Source organism: Paramormyrops kingsleyae, chromosome 9 (assembly GCF_048594095.1).
Source record: "Paramormyrops kingsleyae isolate MSU_618 chromosome 9, PKINGS_0.4, whole genome shotgun sequence".
Taxonomy (NCBI): domain Eukaryota; kingdom Metazoa; phylum Chordata; class Actinopteri; order Osteoglossiformes; family Mormyridae; genus Paramormyrops; species Paramormyrops kingsleyae.
In genome coordinates this window covers 37,039,506-37,058,278 of record NC_132805.1, presented here as the reverse complement: position 1 = coordinate 37,058,278, position 18,773 = coordinate 37,039,506, and the positions used below count along the sequence as shown (strand labels likewise).

General features: G+C 47.3%; 2 protein-coding genes across 4 annotated transcripts; both read left to right on the top strand.

Annotated features, from left to right (window-relative positions):
* Window positions 1-1,719: 1,719 nt before the first annotated feature.
* Window positions 1,720-5,405, top strand: LOC111851110 (tRNA selenocysteine 1-associated protein 1-like). The gene is made up of 7 exons (XM_023825665.2): window positions 1,720-1,887; window positions 2,356-2,453; window positions 3,716-3,815; window positions 3,914-3,966; window positions 4,254-4,407; window positions 4,496-4,529; window positions 4,661-5,405. The coding sequence occupies exons 1-7, from the start codon at window positions 1,864-1,866 to the stop codon at window positions 4,789-4,791; spliced, it is 594 nt and encodes a 197-aa protein (XP_023681433.1). The 5' UTR covers window positions 1,720-1,863; the 3' UTR covers window positions 4,792-5,405.
* A 595-nt stretch (window positions 5,406-6,000) lies between these two features.
* On the top strand, window positions 6,001-11,481 carry LOC111851111 (syntaxin-12). Of its 3 annotated transcripts, XM_023825667.2 has the most exons (11): window positions 6,012-6,105; window positions 7,449-7,595; window positions 7,951-8,133; window positions 8,298-8,367; window positions 8,474-8,573; window positions 9,110-9,247; window positions 9,437-9,474; window positions 9,640-9,745; window positions 10,111-10,183; window positions 10,364-10,446; window positions 10,617-11,481. In XM_023825667.2, exons 3-11 carry the CDS (start codon window positions 8,034-8,036, stop codon window positions 10,707-10,709), a joined length of 801 nt encoding a protein of 266 aa, XP_023681435.1. In that variant the 5' UTR covers window positions 6,012-6,105; window positions 7,449-7,595; window positions 7,951-8,033; the 3' UTR covers window positions 10,710-11,481. The 3 variants fall into 3 exon arrangements, with proteins under 3 accessions (XP_023681434.1, XP_023681435.1, XP_023681436.1); XM_023825666.2 differs by lacking the exon at window positions 7,449-7,595 and having other exon boundaries at window positions 6,001-6,105; XM_023825668.2 differs by lacking the exon at window positions 7,449-7,595 and having other exon boundaries at window positions 6,088-6,193.
* Window positions 11,482-18,773: the final 7,292 nt, after the last annotated feature.

Genomic DNA, 18,773 nt, shown 5'->3' with positions numbered 1-18,773 from the left:
ACAATTCCAAATACCAATCAATTTTGGTCCAAAAGCTGAAGATGAATTACACCTTTCAGCACGACAATGACCCCAAACATGCATCCGAATCAACAAAATAATGGCTTCATCAGAAGAAAATGAAAGGTCTGCCTCCAGCCACACTCTCTCCCCCTGCCCTCCACATTCCTCTGTCCCTCCCCCAGCCCTCCACATCGCTGTCCCTCCCCCAGCCCTCCACATCACTGTCCCTCCCCCAGCCACACTTTCTCCCCCAGCCCTCCACATTCCTCTGTCCCTCCCCCAGCCACACTCTCTCCCCCAGCCCTCCACATCACTGTAAACTGTAAAGTGAATTAAAATTAGTGGGTGCAGTTCGGGTATGAGTCCCCCATCCTCCTCCCCGCACCCCAAGGCCCTAATGTAATATGGACTGTGTATATGACTAAAGTGCAAACGGGCGAGCAGTTGAGGCACGGGCACCCCACCTCTGGCAGACGGCAGAGCCCCACCTGCCTCAACCCACCTCCTCAGCCCTAATGTCATGTGATGTCTAATATGCAAGTAAACAAACTTATCAGGAAAGCGGCTTCTATAGTGGGTGTTTAGATAATTCATAATTAGATAATTACATTGGTACATCAGAACTCGAAATTAATCCGTTCAGAACTCCAGACCGAATCCTAAAAAGTTCGAGTTCTGATCGAATTTTCCCCATAAGAAATAATGGAAAACCAATTAATTGGTTCCCGGCCCAAAAAAATTACACCAAAATATCGAACTGGTTGGTTATAGAACTGAGATACCACTGTATTTTCTGTTCTGAGTGATAGTGTTCCCGTTGCTCATATTTATTTAAGATATGGCTTCGGTTTAGGATGACATTTGTTGGCATGCAGATTATTTGTCCCTCTTTTAAATTGGAGCGGAAAAGGAAACAGAAATACTGCATAATAATAATAACGCAATTAAATTTCGTCAACGAAAATGAAGAGACATTTTAGTATATTTTTATGTTGTGAACCAAATTTAGTCTCGTTTTCATTCGTCAACAATATTACACGATATATTTCGTTATAGTTATCGTCACATGACCAGCATTTACGTTGCGTCTCGTCTCCGTCACGTCAAAAAGGTTCGTTAACGAAGATATTTAGTCAAAAATTTCGTTGACGAAAACAACACTAATGCGTAGGCTACGTAAACATTTGTCGTACTTTGTATACTTACATTGAAACTTTTATAAGCCAGCACACATAATCGTGTTTGATGTAAACATTAGCCGTCACTGATGTGGTGCACTGTGATCTGTATACTTAGACAAAGACTGCTTACATCTGGTATTTGCCAAAACGTGAATAAAGTGTTCTTCAAACCCACTGCACTGGGCTTACTGGAGGAACGGGATACCCGTAAAAACTTGCACTGACCTCATTAAAGTGCATGCCAAATGTGGTAGTGAGTAAGTGTGGACCAAGAGGGAGAAATGGGACAGAGCTAGCCTGTCTATGTCCAGTAGGTCACCGGTTTAAATCCCATCAATTGGTGCCAGAATGATGGCGGTTATGCTGTCTGACTCCATGCTTCACTCTCATATGTTTGTAGTGTGTCTCATAGAACAGCACGATGAGATACACGGAAACCAAAGAACTCCAACGTACCTGCACTGGTAAAACGACAAATGAAGTATCATTATTAATATGAATTCACTGGACCTCCAAACCATAAGGTGTCGCTGTTGTGAAACGAAACCGACGGGCAGGAAAAGAGAAGATCCGGTCGGCGTGGTGCAGGAGTGTAACGCTGCTTCGGATTAATAACACTGTGAAGTTAATAATTTTATTAATCTGCGTCGTTACAAGTGGGCGGCTTGTGTCGAGCAGAATGAGCTGTCTGTGGATGGGCAATGTGAGCTAACTTCAATAGCCGTCGTGTTTACGCGTGTGCTAACAGGCTAAATATCTAAACATGAATAAATGAGTTTAGCCTCGGCCTTTTTTCGCCGTAATTGTTTGGGTTTCGTGTTGCTTTATAATGCTTAGTTCATTGAAAGGCCGTGCGTGTAATAGGACTGAGGTTTCTGTAGAGTAAATAGCCCGAGGCGAGCCGGCTTAGCTCCGAAGGCAGCGCGGTACCTGTGCGGTGAGAGCAGCTCGGCCTGTTCTGTACGCTGCGGGATTGTGAGACATAGATGTAACGAGGAGCTGCTTGGGGCGGCAGATCGGGCAGTAACCTGCAGGTCGCTGTAATTTACCAAGATGCTGGGAGTCCCAACTGATATTCCGGCACCTTTGTGCCGTAGAGACAGCGGGCTTAGGGTTAAATGGCCGCGCAGGGTGTCACTACGCTTTCAGACTGATCTCCATCTTTTCGCAGCTGGAGCCCTACATGGATGAGAAGTTCATCTCCCGGGCCTTCGCCACCATGGGGGAGCTGGTGGTGGGCGTGCGGATCATCCGCAACCGGGGGACGTGGTAAGACAGGGGATTTCTCTGCTTCCGGACTCCATAGGTTCGGATCGGGATTCGGTTTAATGTACCTCATCATTGCCGTACAGTACAAATACAAACAAACAAATGCATACCAGGGATACATAAAGAAGGCAAAAAATGTTTCACACCATTGGATTTACATTTCTGTATATAGTATTTAGCTAATAAGAAAAGTGTTTCAAATTGAGCCTATATTGCATGATGAATAAGATCTGTTGATGTATGTGGACAAACTGCTTTTCCAGAGTTAAGCTCAAGAGGGACGAGGTCACGTGACTCCCCATCTCTTTGCTCCCACACTGGTAGCAGTGTGAGGACATACCTGCAGCTACCCCCCCCCCCACCCCCCCACCCCACAAAGAGCCTGTGGTAACATACAGCATGAATATGTGCAATGACCTCCCTTTACCTGAAATGAACTGACCACTGTGGCACCCTGCCGCTGGGCCTGAGGCTGAGCTCCCTGCTTCTACGCCCCTAAAATGAGGCGATGGGCATTTTTCTGGATAGCCACCTTTTAGGCTGGGGTGAAGTCAGGCACAGGTGGCCCCCAGCCTTAGGTTCAGCTTTCTTCCTGTTTGCTTGAAAAGGAAATCTAATTATTTGCACTCTAGTTAATACTGTTCATATTTGGGTTAGAAGTTCTGTAATACATAGCAGTTTGAATAATATTTTTGTATTTTACTGTAACCTGTTCCTAGGTGTGCTGGTACTGAATATGATGGACAAAATAATTCATATTCATACATGCAGTGGAAATGCAAAGGTTGTGATAGTAAACATTTAAAAAGGACAATTGCACACTTGTTCGCCAGTTTTTGCTAACCCCCTCTTGTTTTGACCACTCTTACTCTGTTACCGTTGGTGTGTATAATTTCCTTAAATTCCTCGTATCCCTCCAGCAAAAGCTCCCTCGCTTTCGCTATTTTAGACAGCCAATCTCAGACTTGCTGATCATGGATTCAAGTGTCGATATACAGTATGTAGTCTAGTCAGTGACCAGTGGAAGGCACAGTTATTTCAGATGATTTAATTCAGCTTTTCTAATCCAATTATATTGTGGCTTTGAAGAAAAATTGTCAGATAAGCGTATTATATTAAAACCCCCAAAATGAGTCCTCTGACCTTGGATGTGTTAAGCGACGTGTCGAGAACACCCCCCTGTTCTCACCCACTCCCAAACCTGCTGTGTGACCCGTGTTTGATCTGACCTTGTATCCATGATGCTCTCCTGCTCCCTCTAGGGGTGCTGCAGGTTACTGCTTCGTGGAGCTGGCAGACGAAGCGACAGCAGAACGGTGTCTTCGTAAGATCAATGGGAAGCCCCTTCCAGGGGCCACACCGGTACTGCATGTTCTGCTGGAGGAGACGCTCATGACATGCTAGCCAATGTAGTCATTTTTCCTTTGGACTCAACTGGTTCTCTTTCCTCTTCATCACAGCCGAAAAGGTTCAAGCTAAACAGAGCTACGTACGGCCGTCAAGGAGACAGCAGGTGGGGGAGCGTGCTGATGTCCTCCCTTCCCCCCCAGGGAAGAAGGCAGACTGTCTGTGTTCTTCATGGTCTCCCCCAATCATATGTAGCAGCTTCTGCCTGTTTAATGATGCCTGGAGGGAATTTGGGTCCAGGAAAACCACTCTTCACTCCACCTCTTCAGCATCGTTTACAGGGCATTTAGGATCAGTAAATGTCCTGTAAAATGTAACGTGAATCTGTAGTTTACCCACTGGGTGGGTATTGACCATTATTGAATGTGTCAGTTTTTTTATGTCCCAAAACAGAGGCGGTTACCCGGACAACAGGTATTCCCAGCCCTACCCTTACAGCCATAACCAGTATTACCAGCAATATCCCAACTACTACTCAAACTGGGGCTATGACCAGAATTCACCAAACTATGGCTACAACTACAACCAGTACGACTATTCCTCACAGGTAAGTTGGTAAATTATTATCCAGCAGAAGTTTGCCTCTGTCCGGTTTTGTATCCGAAAGGAATTAAGTTTAATCTTGTATGTTTCAGTCATATGACGAGATTGAAGACGATGGGCTGGAAGGTGAGTGAGTCCCAATGGCCTCATCTTCAGATTTCCTGGAGTTTAACCAGTTTGCATATTTCTGTCAGGCAAGCATAATGGAGCACAAATCCGTCCCCTTGTGGATTGTGACTTTTGCCCCTGATTTCCAGATCCCAATGTTGAAATAGATGTGGTGGAGGCCAACCAGCAGTTCATGGAGGAGAGTGAAGAGCTGTACGACGCACTGATGGACTGCCATTGGCCGTCACAGGGATCCCCAGGACTGCCTGTGTCTGCTTAGGGCCACACATGGACTTTGGGGGGGGGGGGCGATCATGTGACCCCTGCCCACATGACCAGGTCTGACAGCCAGGTCCGTTGCCCCTGAGACGCGTCAGTGCAGACCAGCACTTTCTGCACTTTTCTGCATCTCCAAAGATTCATGGAAATCTTTTCTTCTCCAGCGGACATTTTTTCGTCATTCCCTGATCCTGTACTGTTACCTTTTAAATTGTATTGTTAAAACCTTTCTTGTGTATACAACTGCAGATTAATTGCGCAAATACACCAGTTTACTTTAGTAATGCTAAGGCACAGTACATTGAATAGTGTCAGCTGTAGGTTTGTGTGAGCAGCGAGGGCCCTTTAGCCCAGAAGTACGTCTTTTTCAGGAGTTACCCCGTATTTTTGAACAGTTTAGTCTGTCACTGTTGTATGTTCAGTGCATTTTCTCATTGACTTTTATAAATCGTTTGCACTGGACCTTCTATCTTCTACAAAGAAGTTCTCACATAGGAAAATTAGGCAATTAAAACTTCAGTTACAGTAGTTTAAAAGTAAATCATACTCTGATAATACTTGCCGTTCAAAGGTAATATTTTGAAAAAGAAATAAAGTGATCCAAGTGATTTCTGATCCAAATGGTTCCGTTTTTGGTGTTGGTTAGTTGACAGCAGGTACACTCCAATCGTGTTTTAGTACAGGGTAAGTCTTATGTGTATAAGTCTGTGTTCAAAAGAAGTTTTTTTTTGTTTTTTCCTTTAACCAGGCTTAAAACTCATTTCACTGCACGTGAAACCTACAAGAGGGATTAGGTGTCTGTGTTTGTGTAAGAGGGGGTGTTAGTGAAATTGAGGGCCTCATTCACTTTCTGCCTCTTGTGGTCATGTGAGTGCTCTTGGAATCTTCCTCCAGAGCCATGTGATAGTCACGGGATAGAGCTGCTGCAGAGAATGAGGCTGCACAGGATCCAATGGTGACTACAATTAAGTACCCTAAACCATAATGAGTATAACTGACAAATTCACAAATGTCATACTATTCGAATTAGTTACTGACTACCTTTAAAATTAACTATTTAGCTGCATTTATGGGTATGTAAGTATACAACGGGGCAGTAAATGACGTATCAGTTTATTCGACTTTGTAGACGAAAATATGGACCAGTAAAATCCGGTGATGCTGTGCGTCGGCGCGTTTTTCCCGGACGTCCGACGTGCTGACGTATGTGCTGGCCATTGGCTGCCTTCCGTGGTGCCCCGCCCATCGACCTGGACTAGCGGTGGGAAAATAACGGAAGGCTGCCGTGTCGCTCGAACCCGACTCTCCCGGAAAAGTAAGGCTTTCGTTTGCCGTGTGGCTGTCCGCAGAAATGAGGTTTACCGCGAATACGCCCGGCTGTCAGGCTGTGCAGCCAGCGTAAGGTCGTATCTAGGAATGTTTAGAAATAACTGGTGTCTGTCACGGTAAACATGAGATCTGCCTGGAAATAAATTTGCAAAATAATACCCGCAGTTTTGCGTATGTAAGCCGCCGTGTTTCGGGCCTGTGAGGAGGATGGCCGCTCTTTGTGGTCTCTGTGTTCAAGCCGGGTCAGCCTGCTGCGATGCAGGGCGTGTTTACGCCTGAGCCGTCAGCCTTCCGCCTTCCGGATGGGTGGCGAGCCGCGGCTGGGATCCCGCTCTGCTTCGCCTGCTTTGTTCACTTCTACCGTTTTCCGCACCTGATGTTGCGGAAACACGCGAAACGACTCGGTTAACTGCTGACATCAATCTTCGTATGATTCTCTATATTAAAGTGCATTGGGCAGGAACGGAAGGCCTGCGTGATGGGGAGCCGTGAGACGGCCTGTCGGACAAGGGGTAGCTGAAGGTCCCCACGTCCCGGATGTGTGACACAAGGCTTGTACGTGATGCCGATGGCTGGCCTAAAGATGGTCTGCCATGGGGCTCGGTATGGAAGTGCAGATGGCCCAGTAAGGGGGCCTGCAAACGCTTACTGACTGTTGCAGATCTGTCTTCTTGTACAAGCCTCGTAGAATAAATTTTAAAATCATAGAAATACTGTTGGTCTTATGTACCGTGTTGTCTGCTGTATTCCTTGAAGACTCAGGGTAGCTTTAGTACTATCGAACCTTTTTGGGGGGGGGTAGAGGGGGCTTTGAGTGTCACGTGACAGATGTCCATGGAAGTTGTTAATCTGTTCTTAAGCTGTTGTAGGAGGGTCCCATATTCCTGTCCACTTGAAAAGTCGAGGTGTGGGTCATCGAGTGGCTCCGCCACAAAGAATACTCTGTCGTGGGGGAGGATGGGGTCCTGCCGCCCTGTCAGTGGGTTTAAATGTGCTGTAGCTCTTTTGGCATTTTCTGTAGACATGCAGGGCATCTGTGAGTTTGGGTTGCTCCTCTGCCCAGTGATTGTGTACATGTGTGAAAACTGGGAGTGTTCCGTGCAGGACAGTCACCAGCGGGGCGAGTGAATCGTCCTATTTGGCAATTAGAGCATTTTAAAAGCCAGTTCTGATACATAGTCGGTGCGTCAAGAAAATCAGAAGTGAAACAAGCAGCTTTCTTTTCTGGATCTTTCGCCTTGAATGTCTGCTTTGAATAATGGTAATTGATACTATATTGATCCCATTGGGGAAATTCTCTTTACACCCCCCCCAACTTGGTCTCTGTAGGTGAGAGCAAACGGGCTGTGATGGGCAGCCCCCCGTAGTAGTGCCCAGGGAGCTGGGGGTTAAGGGCCTTGCTGAAGGACCCGTAGACGTGCCGAGGTCGGGCTCGAACCTGCGACCTTCTGACCACAGACACAGAGGCTTAGACCAGTGAGTGGTTAAAATTGGCAGGTATTGTGGTGGGTGTGGACAATGAAGGCTGCCTGTCGGACCACAGGGGTCTTCCGGTATAGCTGTGTTTGAAGTGCTTAACCTAACTTGCTAAAAATATCTAGCTCTTTAAATGGGTTCCTGTGGAGGAAATTGTCTAGTAAGGCCTAAGTTTAAATGGTTATAAAAGATTTACTGTGAAACTGTCAGTCTGTCTCCTGTTTCCAGATTCACCATTTCTCTGGTTATATAATTGGTAACTTGTTATGTAAAACACTTTTCTGACTTTCTCATATACCCGCCATTCTTCCGCCAATGCTCGTGACTCACCCGAGCCTCTGCTTGTGTCCCGTAGGGAGCTCCTGAGTAGTCCCGCCCTTCGCCTGCCCCGGCCCGTCTTCCTTGCTCTGCTGGAGGGCTCCTGACGACAGATCCGCCATGTCTTACGGGAAGACAGACGCCTATCACTCGCAGCCACGGGACTTTGGCTCCCTCATTCAGACATGCAGCGTGAACATCCAGAAGATCACGCAGAACAGTGAGTTTAGTTTGTCTGATGTTGTGATTGGACTGATCAGGGTTGAATACTTACTTGAAGTGAGATCAGACATGTAGTTGATAATTATACACGGCTTCTACTTAACATTTCAGGTGATGTTCAGGTCCCCCCTGTCTGACTCCCATGTGTCTTTTCACTCACAGCTGCCCAGATTAAGAGCTTGTTGTACCAGCTTGGGACAAAGCAGGACACTGCTGAGCTGCACGACAAGCTGTGAGAGCTTCTTCTTGCTTTGCATTACCATCCAGTGTCACCTAAAGAAACCTTCCTGTCACTGACACCTGTCATCTGGGTTACATGTGGTTTCTTTTGGTTACAGGCAGCAGGTACAGCACCATACCAACCAGCTGGCCAAGGACACCAACCGGTACCTGAAGGAACTGGGCTCACTGCCGCAGCCACTGTCCCCCTCCGAGCAGGTGAGTGCAGAGTTACTTATGGTGCCTGATCATGTACCAGCTCCTGTTTTCAGGTGTGTAAATGAACAGGGCCTTGAGGGAGCCTTGGTCTGTGTTCCAGTGTGGAGATGAGCAAGGGCTTGTAGTAGCTGTGGTCTTGGTTCAGGTGTGTAAATAGACGAGGCCTTGAGGTAGCCTGGGTCTGGGATCGGGTGTGTAAATGGACAAGGCCTTGAGGTAGCCTGGGTCTGGGATCGGGGTGTGTAAATAGACAAGGCCTTTAGGTAGTTGATATCTTTTTGTCTAATATTGCTAATACCAATCACTGGCTAACCTTCGAGTCACTTTTACTGCTAGTGATATTTGCTGGGGGTGGGGGGGGGCGTACCTGGAAGTGTGGGCCAAGGTTGATATATCAGAGTAATACCCATATGCAGATTTAAACAACTGCCGGCCAGTACTGATCTGTTAACCAGTATATCTTGCATCTCTAGTCCTGAGCTGTTCCTGAAGGCGTTCAGCTGAGGGCATCTCCAACCACTCTGTCTTGCTTTCAGCGTCAGCAGAAGATCCAGAAGGATCGCCTGATGAATGACTTCTCAGCTGCGCTCAACAACTTCCAGGTGGTGCAGCGACGGGCGGCAGAGAAGGAGAAGGAGTCAGTGGCTCGTGCCCGGGCCGGGTCCCGCCTCTCTGTAAGGCTCTGCTGTCATTGGACCTTTGTCTTGTCAGTCACTAACCAGCCTGTTACATACCACACTCCTGATGTGCAGTGGACTGGATATGTTCGCAGTATATACATATTCATTTAAATATTCCAGATGTGTGTATTTTTCTCTTAAATCTTTGTATAAGTGACTGTGAAAGTTTCTGTCCTCCCACAGGCCGAAGACCGTGATGAACAGCTTGTCTCGTTTGAGAAGTGAGTTCCTTAACTTCAATTCAACTGTCTATACGTCACCCCTCCAAGACCAGGGTTTGAGTGTTCCTCCTGCTCTTTGTGAAGTGTCGTTCTACTTGAGCGTCCACTAGAGGGCAGCACTTCTGTGACCCTCATGTCCTTATGTGGCTGTGTTGTTGGCTGCAGTGATGACTGGGGCCAGCAGGGCCAGGCCCAGACAGAGGAGCCTCCTATTACTGAGGAGGACCTGGAGCTCATCAAGGAACGGGAGACCAGCCTTCGCCAGCTGGAGGTAAGTCCACTGCCGGGACACTGAACTGCTCAAAACCACTCTGTGTTGTACATACTAGACCTACTAGTATACATACTATACATACTAGACCTACTAGTATACATACTATACATACTAGACCTACTAGTATACATACTAGACCTGTACATCCAAGAACCTGTGTGAAGGAGATTTAAATGTCAGAGATTCTTAAAAGAGTTGCTAGCGACACCTTGGCCGAACGGAGATGGTTCTTCTGGCCACTATGCAATTTAATCCTTTTATATATAGGCTGTATTAATTTGTTCTGGTGTCTTTGTGTGATGTTTAGATCTGTTGTTTAAGGGTCGATTTGAGCAGCTCTCATTTGTCTGTTTTCATCATAGTCAGACATATTGGATGTGAACCAGATCTTCAAGGATTTAGCTGTGATGATCCACGACCAGGGAGAAATGATCGGTGAGTATAACCCTTCGCTCTTCTTTAGGGCCCCCCCACGCAGTGCCCCCCCCCCACGAGGCCGTGCCCTGTGTACGGAGGAGCTTCCCGCGCAGCCACACCCAGGCAGGGCTTGGGCAGGTGCTGGATACACAGCGGTACATGTGACGTCTAGCTGCTGCTGTTTTGTGTGCTCTGCAGACAGCATCGAGGCCAACGTGGAGAGCGCGGAGGTTCACGTGGAGCGGGGTGCGGAGCAGCTGCAGAGGGCAGCTTACTATCAGGTGAGCTCTGGGGGCCTGCTGGTGCTCTTGAGGGGTGTTTCAGTTTTAGCGACGCTTGAAATGGTACCAAGTAGTTCTCTGTACCTATAATCCTGTAAAGGATTCCAACAGGGTCACTGACAGCCTTCAGTCTACATGCTTTGTTTTCTCTGTCCCCTGTCATCTTGCAGAAAAAGTCCCGCAAGAAGATGTGCATCCTAGCCCTGGTGCTGTCCCTGGTCGTCACCATCCTGGCTCTCATCATCTGGCAGGCTGCTAAATGAGCCCAACCCTGCCATCTGTCGCCGGAGGGGGTGGGCTGAGCTGGGGGGGGTCCTCCTCCTGGTGGTGTCCCATTAGAACCACAGTGATTCTCTATGTATTTATGCCCACTGAAGGAGATGATGGTAAAAATGAGCTTTGGGCTGTAATTAAACATTGCCCCCCCCCCCCCCCCCGCCATCAGTCCCACCTACTTACTGCACTAACACTAAGCTGTATTTATTTCACTTTGAAAACAGAGTTGTCTTTTATTGGTGCAGGTGTGTGTTTTGCAGGAGGATATTTGTCTGTGACTGTCCGTCTGGTTTTCGTGTGTGTTGGAGACCTGCATCCCTCGGTTCGGGCCTTTATTGTCCCTACATACGTTTGAACTTAAATTTAATTTAAGTTCAAATGACTGACACATTTCAATTATGACAAACATTTGATTTAATTGTCAAATGTTATGACTCTGGGACGCACTCCAGTGACGCAATGCTTTTAAATCTGTTTAATAGTGGTAAATATGAGTGCTAGAACAAAGCTGGCTGTCGCTTTGATATTTTTACTTAATTTATGTTATCATACTTTTTAGAAAAAGCTATACATAATGTGTAAGTAAGGATATGCTTCTTCTCTTTAACCCATTAATATAATAGAATGTAATGAACTGAAAAGCAAGTCTGGGAGCAGGAATGGAGTCGCATGTCCTTTAACTAGCTGCTGGTGGAGCATGAGGTGATGTTTGCTGTCAGGCTGTTAAGGGGTTTTTAATAAAACGTTCTTCATTATGGAGTTTTACTTTTCTGTTCAAGTCATTGTCTCTTAAGTGGTTTTTGTGGATTAGCTGCAGCCTCCTGTTAATGAGCCAGCGCATGAAGGGTTACTGCTTTGGCCCACATGTGAACTATCCAGAAAAATCCAGACAGGAAGGTCACACAGCAGGTGTCTGTAACAGCAGTAAATGACCAGCAGGTGTCAGTGTAGGGTGGAAAGTGACCGGATGAGAACTGCTCATTCTACTCTTGAAACGCACCATGCTCAATACAGTTCACCACACCTCACAAATGCCCCATGTGATCTGCTGCTGGCTGTTACTCCCCCTTCAGTGAGGTGTAGAGTATATGCTGCTTTACTCCAGTATGTCCTGCAGGCCAATTCGTCACCAAGCCCAGTATGGGGACTGAGAAGAAGGACCCCATGCAAACGTATGGCTGTAAGCTCAGTCACTTTACTGATTTGCTACAGCACTTTACTGACTGGGCTCACAGTAGAGGTGTGTGGTCAGGCAGCCTCCTCTGACGGTCTTACTGGTACTGATGCTGAATAGAGGGTTCAGGTTGTGCGATCAGATGCTCTAGGATCAGCTGAACCCTGGACCGCCGGTTCCTCGCGGTTCTCCTCAGAGCTCCTGTTTAGCTAGTGCTTTAGTCTTGGAACACTGACTGTCACAATGAAAATATGCCCTTTTTTCCTGTCCTGGAATGTTCCGGAAGACCAAGACAGGCTGTCCCTGATACCTCCTGGCTTCTCCTCATTGCTTTCACCAGAATATTCACTCCCTGCTGCCCCCTTCTGCGGGTCAGCCCTGCTGCCCTGGGCTTTCTCACAGCACTTTGCATTTTGGCATCAAGATGCTGTGGGGGACAGAATGTGACATTGTTTCACCCAATAGATGGCAGGCCACATTACCTTTAAAGGTGACAATGTTACACCCAATAGATGGCAGGCCACATTACCTTTAAAGGTGACAATGTTACACCCAATAGATGGCAGGCCACATTACCTTTAAAGGTGACAATGTTACACCCAATAGATGGCAGGCCACATTACCTTTAAAGGTGACAATGTTACACCCAATTGATGGCAGGCCACATTACCTTTAAAGGTGACAATGTTACACCCAATAGATGGCAGGCCACATTACCTTTAAAGGTGATAAGTATTGACTGAAAAAGTATTTCCCAACCTGGTTCTCAGGCACCACCAGAAAATCCACGTTTTTGTTCCCTCTGTGTTTCAGTTGCTCTGGTACATGTTTCTGTTATCTACTTGCTGCGGTTACCCCTGAATGTAAAATTCTGTGCTACATGATGGAAAATACAGAAGGCCGACATTTCACACTTCAAGACAGCTGTGGTTTGAGTCATTGTGCCAAGACAAACCTGCAGTTGTGACTATACCAGAGCATTTTGTGTTTTGTATCTTCCTCCCCCTCGTCTGGAATACCAGCCATTCTATCCCTCAGTTCTCTGGACCTAGTCAGCGATGGTTACCTACAGCAGAAGGAATGCTGTGCATGTGAGACCGCTTCCCACAGAAATGGACGAAGTTCAGATAAATGCTTGACATCGCTGATGGACACCTTGGCTTCCACGGGAAATGCTGGGCATGCTGATGGCAGACGGGAAGCCGATATGATGGAGATTTTAGCTTTCTTAGTGCGGGTTGGAAAGAGCAAACCTGCATTTGAGAGCAGGGATATCTCATCAGGCATCTGAAATGTAACCCAAACGGCGCCAACTGTATCTCTGTAGGCTACTTCTTGTTATGAGGTTGATATTCAGCTAATCAAAAAACAGCCCAGCTGAATATGAGAACTGGGATATAAGCACAACCTAATAACTTGTGTGGGGACTGGGAGATGCAGCACACTGAAAACTGACAGCTGTTTTACAAATCTACTAAAACTCATTCATGATTTCATAGATGTTATTTTCATGCCTTCAAGAGAAGAATTTATAACAATCAAAAATCTTGAAGGCATGCAGGAAACTGGGTGATTATTTTTCATTGGATATGACAAATAGAGAAAGAACTGTCATCCAGTCACTAAAAATAGGAACAAATGGTGGATCTGGGAGTAGAAGAGCAGATATGGGGTGGGGGGGTAGTCCTGTATTTTTCCTGGTCCTGGAATGGGGCTGGGGACTGGCTGGCAGACCCATTTCTCAGGCGTGGTTCCTCCCCCATTCGCAGTCACCTGTCTGAAGACGTGTCCCGGGGGAATCGTCGTGTGCGAGGCCTCCGGATGGAGACTGGAATCCGCAGCATCCTTACAGGAAAGATCAGCGCTATTTTAATCAAGAAGTGGTTTGGGTGTCCCTGAATGCCTGGGCGAGCGTGCGTGTGAGGTGGATTTCAGATGGGCGGCGGAGGGGACTGTTACTGCAAGGTGGTCTTGGGATGGGGGATACATTAATAGCAGATGGCCAGATCGCTCTGCTTCACTGTGCATTTACGCACCCTGCTGGCCTACATTCACGTCTAGCATCCTCTGTGCAGACTGCTGATAAGAGATTGTCATATACCAACGTAAATCCGTATCATTGTAACAGTTGTCATATGCTTTGATGACCTCATCCATCTGCTGTTGTTTTTGGCCTTCTGAAAGATAGCAGAGAAGGAGATTGCGAGATGAAGAGAAAGGGGAATGTGAGATGAGGAGAAGGGGAATGTGAGATGAGGAGAAGGATGATGTGAGATGATGAGGAGGAGTGTGGAAGCCTTCAAGCTTCAATGGCCAGGAAATGGACAGCTTGTGTTTGTGGCAACAGGCTGCAGGCATCTCAGTCCACGTGACCTCGCCTTCTGGTTGTGCTCATCCAGTGTCTGTAAGCATCACAACCCCCCCATCTCAAAAAAGCACTCACTAGAGAATAAAACAACATATAAGTGTTGCTAGTCATGAAAATTCTTGGTGGAAGGCTTGTCATGGTGTATGTGTGAGATGAGGGGTTAGTCCAGAAAGCCGATCCAATCAGTGGATGTTTATGTCATCAGATATTCAGACTGTTCAACCACACTACTCACACTGGTTTAGTTATCTTCTGGTTCTCCTGAAGTATTTGTTGTAGAAAGTGAAGACCCACCTTTTCAAGCCATCTCAGTATTAGAAGGGGAGACAACACACGTGATATGTCATCATTACGTGCCGGTATGCAGCACCATCATGTCATCATTACGTGCTGGTATGCAGCACCATCATGTCATCATTACGTGCCGGTATGCAGCACCATCATGTCATCATTACGTGCCGGTATGCAGCACCATTATGTCATCATTACGTGCCGGTATGCAGCACCATTATGTAACATTACGTGGCCGGTAGGTAGCTCTCATAAGTCCTTCCTTCCTGGTGATGTCACAAGCTGATGGCCAGCTGCAAGCTCACGTCCTCTTAACCAAGGAATGCTATCATTTTGAGCATGCAGAGCCTGGGGTGGCAACCTCACGCCTGTCACATCGTCTCTTAGGCCCCCTGATCAGGTGCAGTCGCCTGTCTGGGGTGATGTGCGTCCAGAGAGACCGTAAGCTCATAAGCTAAGTGTGAAATTTGCCATAATTTCTCATTTTAAATACACCCCTCAAAAAATGTCTGTTGGGGGGGGGGGGGGGATATGAAAAAATAAAAAGTACACACACAGCTGAGAGTGAACCTGGGGGTCTGGGTGTTGGGTCAGGCCACTTATCCGGGGCCCATGGAGCACACTGGGGGCTTAAGGGCCTCACTCAGGGGCCCATGGAGCACACTGGGGTTTAAGGGCCTCACTCAGGGGCCCATGGAGCACACTGGGGTTTAAGGGCCTCACTCAGGGGCCCATGGAGCACACTGGGGGTTTAAGGGCCTCACTCAGGGGCCCATGGAGCACACTGGGGGCTTAAGGGCCTCACTCAGGGGCCCATGGAGCACACTGGGGGCTTAAGGGCCTCACTCAGGGGCCCATTGGAGGTGTGGCTATTCTGCGGAGGCAAGGGCTCGAGCTGGTCCCCTTCTGATCACAGGCACAGAGGCCTGACCCCCGGAGCCACAAACCCCCCCCCGTACCCCAATACACACCTCCTTCCCATCTCCCCAGCCTCCCTCCCCTCCCATCTGTCTCTGACTGGATTTCTCCAGTGGAAAACAGCCGCTACAGTAATTGACATTCCTGCGGCCCCCGTTTGGCACCTCCCCCTGCGAGCGCCATGCTCAGCCAAACTGAAGAACATTCCAGGCAGCTGAAACATTTATTTTCTTCCCATTTTCTATTTTCGTCCCAGTAATTTGTCTTTGTCGGGTCAAAAGAGCAGAGAGGAGTTTACTGGTGACTGGCGCTGCTGTATCTGTTCTGACACTCTGCTGTCACACGCCGAGCCTCAGTTAACTAGTTAATATGGATTACTGTACATTTACGGTCTGTCATGGTTGAATTGACTCCATTATAGGGAACCATCATGTACAATTAGTGGAATTTCAGTTGAAAAGTTAAAACTTGTCAGTGTGTCCCTTCAGACAGTATTTGATGTAGATTCTCCCAAAAGGAAGCTCTCATCCTCCTCTGGGTTTGACATTTTGCCTCCATGCACACTGCTCCGTTATAAAAGTTTCGTTATTTACAGATGCAGATAAACACACAAAGAAGCACACATGTGATTACTGCATGTGATGATGAAGCTGATATTACACTCATCCTGAATTTCTCTGTTATAACGTGTGAAAAATCTAAATTGCTTCAGTTGAGAGTGTCACTTGAGTTTTAGACAATAACGTGTTTAACTTTATTTAACCAGGGTGGTCTGTTGGAACAGGTCAGAAAAATCTGCCCTCCCCGAAGCCCTCCAGATGATGGTTAGCTGCTATTAGCATAAACAAAGAGGGATTACTGTAACGGCACATGGCCGAAGGTCACTGCAGCAAACACCCACACCATAAACAAAGAGGGATTACTGTAACGGCACATGGCCGAAGGTCACTGCAGCAAACACCCACAGCCTGCACATTTCCACACTGCGAGAGTCAAACAGCGGCCCTGCTCTCCACATTAAATTTAGCAGCCAAGAACTGGCATGAGAACAGTCAGGTCAATCAAAGATTAAATAGTAAGACCACTTTAATGGTTCTGGTCCAGTCCAAGGGGCAACATGAGTGAGTCCATTTGGAGGGAAAGCTGTGCACTGGTTCTGAAGGCTGTCCCTGTTCAGTACCCATGTGTAAAGCTGTGCACTGGTTCTGAAGGCTGTCCCCGTTCAGTACCCATGTGTAAAGCTGTGCACTGGTTCTGAAGGCTGTCCCCGTTCAGTACCCATGTGTAAACACAGCAAGCCACTGCACTTCCCCGCCCAGTTTATTTGGAAAGTGAAAACATGGAACTGAGCCTTGCCTCCTTTGTTACCATAGCTTAGTGAGTCATTTCCTACTGGTGCCCAGTCAAGACCTTCAGGTAAGTCTGAGGCTCTCAGTGTGGAAGGAAGCTGTGCCCGAGTCCATCCACTTGTCTGAGTTTTATTAGTCTGTTCTCACCACGATCGCCCTACCTTACGAGGATCATGTGAGATGTAGCTTTTTATCACTGTGTTTTGATGCTTAGGGGACAGTATCTACATCGCCGGCTCCGCTGGGCAAAGAGACACTCCACTGGAGAATTTAGCCAAATCAATCAGCATTTCTTATTAAATTTTTCACCTTGTTGACCTTCAGTTATACCACATTTGCATAAATGACTGTTTTGTACCTGAGATAGAGCCTCCCATGCCTGAGTGTGTGTGTCAGAAGCGTGTCCCTTCGCATCTGCAGGATGCTGTAACCACGGTAACGGCCTCAGTGCCATCAGCGGATGGAAGCTGGTCCTTAGCTCTCAGTCAGGCCGCTTTGTGGCCGGCGGTCGAGATGGATCACCCAGACGGGGCTGCAGAGCTTGTTTACCAGCTGTGGCTCGTGTCTCCTCTCTGTCCCAAACGGTCAAACCCGACATCTCATCTGCTGCCAGCATCCAGTGCTTAAGTCATTTTACCCGGTGAGTGAAATTCCTCCGATTTCACACAGCCACTTCTAGCATGACATCCTCTCCCAGAAAGCAAGTCAGTGGCCAAAGAGGTTTGGCTCCGCTGATTAGCCTGTAAGCCGTCTTCACACATCCTACAGCACGGCGTGTTAGAGGAAGGTTCTACAGCACGGCGTGTTAGAGGAAGGTTCTACAGCACGGCGTGTTAGAGGAAGGTTCTACAGCACAGCGTGTTAGAGGAAGGTCCTACAGCACAGCATGTTAGAGGAAGGTTCTACAGCACAGCATGTTAGAGGAAGGTTCTACAGCACCGCATGTTAGAGGAAGGTTCTACAGCACCGCATGTTAGAGGAAGGTTCTACAGCACAGCGTGTTAGAGGAAGGTCCTACAGCACAGCATGTTAGAGGAAGGTTCTACAGCACAGCGTGTTAGAGGAAGGTTCTACAGCACGGCTTGTTAGAGGAAGGTTCTACAGCACTGCATGTTAGAGGAAGGTTCTACAGCACGGCGTGTTAGAGGAAGGTTCTACAGCACGGCGTGTTAGAGGAAGGTTCTACAGCACGGCGTGTTAGAGGAAGGTTCTACAGCACGGCATGTTAGAGGCAGGTCCTGCATGGTTGCCGGGGAATTTGCCCGAGCCTTGGTTGTGACTCTGCTCTCAGCTCACGCACATATACAGTAGATGGTCCTGCTTTGCTCAGTAGCTCTAGCAAGATGGTACTTTTATCTAAGGAGCTTGGAATAATTCCTAATGCCGTTGCATTCCAGGACCTCAGATTGCAATCTCAGAGCATGCAGCATAGTGTAATACTGTAAGAAGAGTTCCAAAGCAATCCAGGGAACAGACAGGAGAGGAAAAACACAGCCTTGCATTTTTCCATGGTGATTTCTCAAGTAGTGAGCATTCATCTGCTCAAGACGTTTGCTCTAGGTCCTGTTCAGCTGTCCTGTGGGGTGCGGTAGGTCTGCCTCGGACTGCTTCATTCAGACCATCTGCTGAAGTTCAAGCTGCACTTTTCCAGTTTTCCAAAGCTTGTGTGTCCCTTACAAGTACTAAGTGAAGCTATAATAGGCAGCTGCCGTTAGGCAGTGCTTAAAGAAGTAATACACTCCTGTTTAATTTTCAAGGTGAAAAAACACTGTAAGATTTTAAAAGAAAATCTTAACAAAAAAAACCTTCACAGCAGTAAAATCTCTCCATCCATTTTCCATAAGTACATCGTTGTTATGTATCTATTACTGAAAAAACATGGAGGAAAATATGGTCTGATGTAACATAAAAAAAACTATAATTTAATTACTTAATGGGACAAACCTGCTTC

Coding starts and splice junctions, on each gene's coding strand:
- LOC111851110 (XM_023825665.2), top strand. CDS start 1,864: ATGAGCTGTCTGTGGATGGGCAAT. Junction 1,888..2,355: donor GCTGTCTGTGGATGGGCAAT/GTGAGCTAACTT, acceptor ATCTTTTCGCAG/CTGGAGCCCTACATGGATGA. Junction 3,816..3,913: donor CCCTTCCAGGGGCCACACCG/GTACTGCATGTT, acceptor TCTTCATCACAG/CCGAAAAGGTTCAAGCTAAA.
- LOC111851111 (XM_023825666.2), top strand. CDS start 8,034: ATGTCTTACGGGAAGACAGACGCCTATCACTCGCAGCCACGGGACTTT. Junction 8,368..8,473: donor GCTGAGCTGCACGACAAGCT/GTGAGAGCTTCT, acceptor TTTTGGTTACAG/GCAGCAGGTACAGCACCATA. Junction 10,184..10,363: donor CGACCAGGGAGAAATGATCG/GTGAGTATAACC, acceptor TGTGCTCTGCAG/ACAGCATCGAGGCCAACGTG.